The sequence below is a fragment of the Ixodes scapularis genome, unplaced genomic scaffold (genome assembly GCF_016920785.2).
Source record: "Ixodes scapularis isolate PalLabHiFi unplaced genomic scaffold, ASM1692078v2 PGA_scaffold6__148_contigs__length_123643588, whole genome shotgun sequence".
Lineage (NCBI taxonomy): Eukaryota > Metazoa > Arthropoda > Arachnida > Ixodida > Ixodidae > Ixodes > Ixodes scapularis.
The window spans coordinates 24,286,840-24,297,243 of NW_024609881.1; the positions used below are offsets into that span (position 1 = coordinate 24,286,840).

The following is a 10,404-nucleotide window of genomic DNA, read 5'->3' on the forward strand; positions in this document are numbered from 1 at the left end:
ACACGGACTGCGTATCTTTGTCGTTTGCGCCAAAGCCAAACGTGTGGGATATCCACTGCTCTCTTGAGAGACAGAGAAAGAGAGAGAGAGGGAACCTTTATTAGTTACACCATAGTCCGGTGCTTGATTGGGGCCACCAGTGCTCACCCGGTACAGCATGGACATGCTGTACCAGTAGGAGCAGTAGTGTATCAACGAGTTGAAGCTGGGGTGGGGGGGTGAGCCAGCCTGCCTAGTCAGAGGGTCGAGAAGGGTGAAAAAGAGGGAGGTAAGGGAGCATTGGGCATGGGGACAACGCCAAAGCATATGTACATCCAAGGTGTCGCCTTCTATTGCTCTCGACGAGACGAGGCCGTCTCGACTAGAGACGAGGCCATGTGACTGTCATAAATTTCATAGTGCTATTGTTGCATAACATTGCATCTAAACAGAGCAAGAAAATGACATATCTAAACTGATAACCGTAAATGCAAGGAAAAATAGCTCTCCATGATCTGGCCTAACGGGAAGAAGTGTAACGCTCGAAAAGGGCGGTCTCGTCAGAACAGTTCGTTTAGAACATATAAGAATATGTGTAGTTTATAGTGGGACAGCAGTTGGAAGTGTCCGTGTTTCTGTATTGAACAAATGACTGGGTGGTAACTAGGCAGGCTGCTTCTCATTTAGTCTCTTGAAAGCCTCCCTGGAGCGCTATATTGCGCCTGGACAGTGGGGGTTATGATTAATTTCACTATCGGCAACACAAACAATTCATCGACCGCTTCCCAGGATGGTGCTAAACGTTCATCTAGCCTAACAACAAGTTATTACAAGTACGTATGTACGCTGTGAATCGGACAGTGAACGTAGTTGCCGAGGGCACGGTCCTCACCGAGACATGGTGAGTTTGCTCACGCGCAAAGCATGACATCGTACTCACTCGCTGGCACTTGCGCCCATCCCTTGCTGCCCGTAGTGCCGCATGTTGAGGTAGGCCAACCTCAACACCTCAGGGTTGAGGCACAGGGCCTCGAAGTCCGGGTGGCCCGTTACGCAGCCCTGCCGGCCCTGCTGCTTCCGTGCGACGGCCGGGTATTCGCGGCAGCAGACGCACTCGACGACGGTCTCCATCGGCGCGCAGGAACCACATAGACACCTTCGCAGAAAACACGCATCAATTACCCATTAAAGCGGGGTATAATGGAGCGCACCACGTACCAGTCCGTGTTCCCAAGCCGCCCGGTTCCATCGTCGGGTGCGTCTTCCAGCTCTTGCGGACTCGCTTCACCGCGGCGCGGCCGTTCGTCGTTGCCACAGTCGGTGCCCGCGGCGCTGCGTTCGTCGACGTCGCGCATCGGGGTCGAATCGTAGGATATGGCACCCATGTCAGCTGTCCGTTCCAGGATTTCGAGCTCTAGAGACGTTAGGTCCGAAAGGTCCATAGCGCGACCGTGGGATGCGACGAACGACGAATGCTGAGCACAAAGTCCGGGCAACTTTGGTCCGGGCCCCTTGACGACGGTCCGCGCGTTGGAGAGATTCCTCCGCGGGTCGGCGGTCGGTGACGCGCAGTGACACTGGAATCCTTCGATTGCCATTGGCTGATGCGTAAAGAGATGCCCCTCCCGTTTTCCGGGGTCATCTCAGAAAGGGGGGCGTGCCGGGGACTTTGATAGCAATTTTAACAGGGAAATCCGCCGCGCATGACTGTAATTTTACGATTTTTAGGATCCTTAGGACCCATAGATTGAGTTACCGCCATATATAGACCATCGCAGAACGCTCCGGAGGGCCCCTTTAAGAGCAGCATATTCCAAATCTACCCATACCTGCTTTGTAATAATGCGGCGTGTAATTAGCCGATCTCGGGTTTCCTCGATTGCTGTAAAGCCATTCTTTAGCTATGCTTACCGCGATATTTTTTTCGTAGTTACGACGAATCTAGATATGCATATATGTCGTATGCTTTGACTTTGAAATCGCTATGATTGGAATGATAGAAAAAAAAAGTGCTCAGATTATTCTGAACCTGGTTTTTGAAGCATGCGTAACTTTAAATATCCGCAAATGCAAATGTGAAAAGGAAGAAATCCTAATAGGCAAAAAGTCAAAACATCCCTGTCAAAAAAAAATTACATGTTTGTCCGATGAACATAAAATTTATATAACTTGCATAAGGGGCGTATAAGGCGTACAAAGGTCTCTTTATTATCTATATTTTAATATATCTTTGAATGCGATAATATATTTGTGTTTACTTAGGGGAAAACTCCTGTGAAACAATATCTATCTACACTGTTAGAAAAATTCCTGTCAAAGTATGGGACACATACATGCTAACCTTGTTGCCACAAGATCTACTGTATTACCGGACTACAGAACATGTTCCATAGTTCTTTAGTACGGGACATGTTGTTGTTGTATGGGCAGCCACAATAAGTTCCATACACCATCATCACGGAACAAGTAGTGTATGCTACAGGAAATGTACCATCATGGCACACAGCAGCACATTTTCGGTAGCAAGCCATGCAACCGAACATGTGCTGCGTGTAACCGAAAGATGTGCCGGTTACACGCAGCATGGCAAGAGGTAAGTGCACAGGCCAACGTGTTTCAAAAAGTAAACATTTTGAGGAAGATAACTTGAGCCCACACCGTAGTGTAATGTCAACGAAAGAAACCACATTTCTATCCCTTAATCAGAAATACGGAACAGCCGTAGCTTAAAGTGCGAGGATGCTGAGTTGAACGGAGCTTTCACTGGCACGGGTACACGTGCGCAGCATGAAGGCTCGGAATGGCTTGACTATCGCTGCTGTAATATTTGTTTTGCTCGCACGTTTGTTGAAACCAAGATAGGGGTTGGATAATCCAGTGTAGTTACCACTGGGACATAAATAGCAAAAAAACCTAGCTCAGCACTCTCGCAGCACAGGTCAAGTAGTTTCCCAATGCAATGATGTCTGTCCATATCCACTAACTTCCTGTTGCTTATATTCATACAACAAACATGACACCAGCGCTCACCCGACGTTTTGCGAGGAAGCCCACTGAAACGTCGATTCGGTAGCAGTCATCGTCGCCGAAGGATTCCTCATCAATGGGGCAGGTGCTCCCTTGCCGAGAACACTCCTCGTAGCACTCGGGGCAGAGCGTGTGGCCACAGGACAGCCTGGTGGCTTTGAGGGACACAAGCCCACACAGTGCGCAGGCGCAGTGAGCGATGTCGGGATCCTGGAAGAGGATGGGCCTCCAGTCCAGGGCCTCGGAGAATCCGGAAACGCAGAAGGACCTCATTTTGGATGAACCACCGTCGACTCCGGCCTCGGGTCTGTCCTCGATGACGTGGCTCGAACCTACGGAATGGAAGGGTCTCGTTATATCAACATAACAACTGGTTGAATATTTACGACTCGCTAAAAAGAGACATCTATATGGCCAGATTTTTTTTGCGTAATTAAATAACGTTACACCTTGACGTCGTTGAGGTCTTAAAGCATCAGTTAAAGTTTATGGCACAAATACATCTTAATCCTACCGATAAAATCGGGATGCATGAACAAAGCAGCCTGTTTTCCACTCCTCCGACTATATGAATTTAATTTAATTTGGGGTTTTAGGGCGCGGCAGATACATAGGCTATAGTGCGCAAACCACAATTTGGGCGACTGAGGTATTTCGGTAACACGAATACATAAAAGCAGACTATAAGTCTGCTAACAAACGCCTCGGGAATATGGCGTCATTAGTGAGCCAGAGATCAGTCATTGGTTTAAAAACAGGTCAAATTGTCATATCTTTGGTACATTTCAGGACGCTCTACGCTTGGAAACAGCTCTAAAAAAAATCCAGTGTTAATACAGTTTATGGGTATTCGACCCATCAGATTACAATTATTTTAAATAAGTAGTGACATCTGCGTCCGACAAAATTAAAATGCCACTTCCTCAGTCAGAACAATTCTTTTTGACTTAAAAATATTTACTCTGAGGGCTGCGAGCCACTCGGTATCTTCTTGTAGACACATGATCCAATTCAACGCAATAGATGTTTCCTTATTGTTAGCAGAGCGAAAAAGTCTGTCTAAGGCGTAACTGCAAAGTAGCACTGTAATTGAAGCTATGTTTTCGAAAAGAACGAATTAGGTTGCCATGGTATTTGGCACGCTCGAAGAACACCACAAGCCCCACATCTATGGAAGTTTTCGCTTTCAGCCGTTAAATCAACACCGGCTAGATAACAAGGCCGAAGTGCTGGAGTTTCTGGGTCACAAACCCGAGGCCAGTTCGGGACACGGAGTCCAGGAGTGCTCCGTCGCCATTCGGCTGGGAACCGTCCTGCCGACGACTGAACACGATTCCCAGACGATCGCTAATGGGGCGCTCGTGTACAAAATGTGCCCCACTCCGGCCCAGCACCACGATCTCGTTATACAGGAGTTGGTGGTTGAGCGGCAAGATGATTGGGAGACGTGTCACTCCACCATTCACGCTTGTTTTTGTACGTCGCTCTATAAGTATACCGCTTATAGAGTTTGTTGAAACGAATCTCAAATATAATTAGCCCGAAAGAAAAGTAGAAGAGAGGACACACGTTTCTACTTGTCCTTGTCTTCTGCCCTAACTGTTTTTGAGATGTTTATCCAACTAGGCCATCGACTGAAATTGTTACAGTTATAACTTGCGCCAAAACTGAAAAAATACTTGTTCACGCTCCGCGTGTAGAACCAACTTGGTATTGTTCAGGGTCCTATGGAGCGAGTTAAGGTGTTTTGTAATGAGCCAATCTGAACAATTTGAGTATTGATTAACTAACGTTTTAAATAATATTTTTTTTCGCCATCGTTTCAATCCAAAAGTTGTAATGCGGGCTGAGAAACATCCAATATCGTGTCGTTTCCGTCAAGTTAGCTTTTGTATTTAATTTTTGTCAAACCTTAAAAAAACACAGACACGCCCTCCCCTCAAAGGTAAGTTCTTTTTCATTTTTTTAGGAGAGTAAGTTTTTATTTTGCTACAGAGTCACGTATATTTTTAATAAAGCAAAGAAAAACTTCTCGAAGCCGACACCAAATCACAAGCGCGGAACCTCATGGCCAGTATATTTCGTTTGATGGGTCGCAGGGTGATGGTGGAGTTTGGGAAACAGTGTTATACGAATTAATTCTCCTGGATGTACACAGAAGGAAGAGCGGCTAGCACGAATAGAAAGGCTGTTAAAAGGCAATTCTGGGGATTTTACGTCTCAAACCAACGAAGGATATCTGGCCCGCGCGAGCGGAGGTCTGGAGATTAATTTTCACCATCTGAGGATTTGTTTTACGTGGAACTGAAATTGCGGTTACCATGGCGTCTTCTCCGCAATAAACCTCCCTCACATAACAGGAACTTCGGCCGGGGAAAGCACAGTATTAATAACCACACATAAACAACAAGCGCGACACACAGCTGACGGTTGAGTTCACCCATCCACGTATGCATAAGCAGCGCGCTGGAGGACTGTACGATTATGACTGAACCGCCTGAATCGGGTGACGACTAGCATTACCTAGCCCTGGCAACTCTCTTGGCGCAGTGGGGAGCGACGGCTTTGAGAAAAATATCGGTTCTGTTATCGCTGACCAGGTTTATATCGTACAGAACTGGCTGCACAACATACGATACTTAAATTTTAAAAGGCGACGCGCGGGGTTAAAATGTTTTCTCGAACGCATCCAAGATACACGATTGCTTCGTTCGTGGAACAGAGGAAGCAAACCACTTTCTACGAACACTGGATTATTTATCGAAGAAATGTGAATAGAGTCTTGAGTTTGATCTAACCAGTGTGTCGAACCGAAAAAAATACGGGTTCGGTTACGGTTCAGGTTCAGGTAAATTTATTTTGTTCCGGTTCAGTTCCGGTTCGATTAATTCGATCCGCGAACCGGTTCGCGAACCGGTTCGGGGCGCTGAACCGGTTTGCGAACCGGTTCGGAAATTACAAATGACAAATTGCAACATCAAAATAAATTACAAATAAAACATCTGAAATCAGCACATACGAATCGGGATACATCGTGGCGTAAGGCTCAGGGATTTCTACCAGGAATGGTTTCTTTATGTTCACTCAGAGGTTACCTCACCGACGTTTACGCATTCGGACTTCATCTAATTGGGTCCGACGCAGTAGCTGTAAAATCCGCGACCTCCTTACAAACCCACTTACAAGTAGACCTCGCTAACTATCCCGCCACCTCGGCGTGTAAGCAATTGAAGGAACAGTGGGAAGAAAATACAGCTTTCTTTATTTGAACTAGCCTTCGGTAACTCAAATTAGACCCTTAAAGAAGTTTTCATTAAACAAGATACGAAATATGAAAAACACTTCACCGAACGCAACGCCGGAAGGACGTAATAGGTTAAATATTAAAATAGAAGAGTTCGCTGTCTCCCAAATATGTTAGCTTTTAAGTGCCTATACGAAACCGGATGCATTATTATCAAACTCCACAGCCTTTTCTTCTCCCATTCCGATGGAAGCAAGCTTCAAGAACTCGTACGTTCTAGAAACGTGTTATGAAATGAGCACACAGCAGCATTTGGGATTTACGAGATTCTAAAAAAATAAAATCCCGTGACGCAATTTTTTTTTTTTTTTGCACAGCCTTTTAATTTATTTTTTTTTCGTGCAAGCCGCGACCAGCGCAATACTGGTTCCTATGTCAAGATACATGAATGCAGCGTTTGTCAAGATTCATGGATGCAGCGTTTATATTCCTGAGACTGAGTGGAGAAAAAAAATATGTAAGCGAGGTGTGTGTCAGTTGACGGCACTTAAAAAACAAATGGCATTGATAGCACATTCATTGTCAACAGCGCGTGGCCGAACCGTTTTGCCATGAGCCGGTAACCGTTATTTTTTTTCCGGTTCAGTTTCGGTTCGGGTTCATCGCGATAACAATATAACGGTTCGGGTTCGGGTTCAGTTCCGGAAAAAATACCGGTTCGGTTTCGGTTTTCGGTTCGGTTCGGTTCCGGTTCGACACCCTGGATCTAACACGGGTCTCTGTAAACTATTTCATCCCATGAACAGCGGTCCTGGAAGAACCAGAGTTTTCTTCAGTAGTTCTGTTGCGAATTTTCGATGTATCGAAATATTCGAAACTTCAAACACTAGAAATACGATTCAAATTATTTTGGCAATAATTATTCGATTCAAATTCGAAACACGAATATTTGCGCACCCCTAAAATTACCTTGACTAGCTTAATAGGGCTGTGTAAATATTTCATCGCTACAACGCCAAACGCGCACCAGTTTTCTATACGCCTTGGCTGAAGCACCCTGTATGTAGAATTCGATAGCGTGTTTTCATTCACTCCTATCTCGAGCGTATTTTTTCCTACTAGCGGAAGAGCCCTTTTGAATCAAAATGTTTATGCCTTTATGAAAACCTTTCGCCAATCATGCAGTGTGGCTTGGTGTGGTGAGTCGCAACAGCGCGTAGCTGAGCCAAGAAGTCAAGAGCTGTTCGCACTCGGAGCGCAACCTCCGATAGGGTATTACTACCAAAATCGAATCACATCCTTGACCGTTTCTTCCAACCTCGAGTGACGCTTCATATTTAATTGTTTATCTGGCCTTGAATAGGTTAGGTTATATTGTACCAACAATATAAAAAAAAGTAAAACGGCGAACAAGAAAGACTTAATATTAGTAGGTATGAAAATAGAGCACACGTGCTTGGTATCAACTGTTAGCTCATTGCGAGTAATGATCACAATTTTAGCGTTAACCTTTTCGAAAAGCGAAAAGCGAAAAGTTAACAGCGTTAAGCTTTTCGAAGGTTAACGCTGTTAACTTTATCGAAGGTTAATCTGTGCACGCTACAGCAAAAAAAAAAAAAAAAAAAATTATGCAGTCACGCTGCAAGTGTATGGCCAGCGTTGGTCAGCTCTCCGTGGTAGGGCACCGATCATGAACAGCCACTGAGTTTTTGGCTCAGCTGTGCGCGTCTGCGACTTGCAGCACCGGATAGCACGGCGTCTGCCAGATGGCGCCACAGGTACGAGAGGCCACGAGCTCCACTGGTCCATTTCGTTTCGTTGAGCACTGTACCAGGACAGCTCCTGGAACACATATTGGACTGGTGTGTTTATCGTCCTATGCCGCCAATACATCAAAGGAGGTCCTGGTGTGCCAACAGATGACGTCACAGTAGACGTCGTTCCGGGCTGTCGGATGTCGCAATCCTGGCGGTTGGCGCTAGAAACCTCGCCAAAAAGTACGACTGAACGGGTGTGTGTCTATCATCCTGGAGTCCCAACTCCTGGCTGCTGAAGCTTCATTGGACTGTCAAACTGATGGGCGACCGGCAACAGAACTGGCCACATCCATCACCGCTGATGCGACACCCCCAGGATGCCGGCGGGCTTGACACTTCTGTGATATCATCAGACGCAGATTGAAGGACAAGGTTTCGTAGACGCGGTAAACACACGGGTCGAAAACGTGGTCGAAGCATCGTTCTCTCAGTTCCTAAAGTAGCACAAACGTCGCTTGTTAAGCGAGCGCTAAAAAACTAAGATCGAAAAGCAAACCTGCCCTGATCCTCATCCTCTCGTTTATTCCTACCAGCCGCATCGGCCTGACACTCCTGAGCACACTCTCTCAAGGTGAGAGCAGAAACAGGACCATGCCTAAAAACGCCGTCGTGGAAACTATAATATGAAACGTCCGCTGGACGAAACGACTGCTAATCGCTGAGAAATGTAGTTTAGTGTAACGAAATTCTCTAAGTTGATACTGAATCACCTGTCACGTGTCGCATCAATGTCGCAGAGCGCTTACCCAAAAGGTGTACTCGGTGGTTCAAATAAGCTAGAAGTCAGTCGAGACCGAGTTTCAAGTTCCGTCGAATCCGAAACTTTCCAGCTGCCGCGACACGTTCACGCGAGGACGCAGAAGCTTACTGCGAAGCGCCCGTATAACGAGCGATAAGCGAAGCGATAGTGAAATATTTGCTCTGCACTACTTCTACATTGCTCTCTCCTTCTTATCAAGGAACGCTTGATTAGGTGCGGACGGCCGATGTCTGAAGGAACGCGATATTAGATAGGGCTGAACTAAGGATTTCTGTAGATAGGGCCGCGAGCGAAAAGCCCGATTCCGCAATAGTTTCACAATGGCGAAGAGTGTGCATTACGATTAGTAACACTTTTTCCTAAACTTTATCGTTCAAATTCCAGATATATGTAGTATGCTTCGTTCCAGATTCAAGGCATTGTCTTGTAAAATTTTCTGTCCGATATTACGTCGTCTGTGGAATATATGCATTTTATATGTCCCACGGCACGAGTAAGTGAATTTTGAGCTGCTCCAATCGCATTCTAGGGTAAAGGGCGCCTTTTCTGGCAATACTGAAACTCTGTCGTCACATGACGCAAAGCGAGCATTTCCGTCTCAGTTTGCCCGCAAGTGCAGTGGCGTCACTAAGGGGGGGAGGGGGGAGGCAGGCCGACGCGGGTGGTGCAGTGCTCAAGGGGGTACAGCAGGGCAGTGAAAGGGGGGAGGGGGGGGGTGGAGGAGGGGGAGGAGGGACGGGCCACCACCTTGGGTGCCGCGGACATTAGTGACGCCGCTGCCGCAAAGTGCTTCCTTTTTGTTGTGCTCGTCTTGTTTCATGGATGGGTGAGATTTTTGTTGCGTGGTTGGGTGCCACAACGACAGGGGCGGATCCAAGGGGAGGGCGGTGGGGGGGGGGGGGGGGGCGACGGGGCGGCCCCCCCCCCTAGCAAAGCCGACCCCCCCCCCCTTTCCCCCCTACTCGGAAAGCAATTTGACATGGGTGGACCCCTTTACCCCCCCCCCCCCCCCTCCACCCCCGGAAATAAAACCGACTACCAGCCTGCCAGGTGGTAGAAGGCTCGGTACTCAAGGACAAGGGTTCAAGATAGGGTAGGTCGCACCCTAGCAGGCAAACTTGTACTCTGAACTTGAAGAACCACTCCGTCGCTTCAACAGAGACTGAAGTCCGCGGCGGCGGTTTCAATGCACGGCTTGGAGGCAAAAAGTCGGCGCAGTGTGGTTCTGTGGCGGCCAAAGTAAAAGGCGCAACGAGAGTCCTGTTAATGCTACTTTAGATTCCCCCCCCCCTTTCGCCCCCCCCCCCCCCCCCCCCCTCTCCCAAGGGAGTTCTGGACCCGCCCCGAACGACCGGGCAGCATCTGCGATCCGCGAGATGTGCCTTCCCGAGCAAAATGGATCGTCGCCGTGCGTAGAGAGCATACTAGTAGGATACGCCAGCTAGGGAGCGACCTAGCTGGTATGATTACTAGTATGAATAACCAACCTGCTCAGCTTTAGGCAATCACAGCGTAGAGAGCACCGGGTCCCCGTCAAGATCACGATCCCGCTTATGCACCAATCATTTCATCAAGAA

General features: G+C 47.4%; 1 protein-coding gene across 1 annotated transcript in view; it reads right to left on the minus strand.

Annotated features, from left to right (window-relative positions):
- Positions 1 to 8,849, minus strand: part of LOC121832927 — a 28,835-nt gene extending 19,986 nt beyond the window's left edge. Inside the window, exons 1-2 of the mRNA XM_042294387.1 lie at positions 8,814 to 8,849; positions 3,010 to 3,338 (exon numbers count right to left, since the gene is read on the minus strand). Coding sequence (XP_042150321.1) covers positions 3,010 to 3,279 — 270 coding nt within the window. The 5' untranslated portion in view covers positions 3,280 to 3,338; positions 8,814 to 8,849. The remainder of the gene's footprint in view (positions 1 to 3,009; positions 3,339 to 8,813) is intronic.
- Positions 8,850 to 10,404: the final 1,555 nt, after the last annotated feature.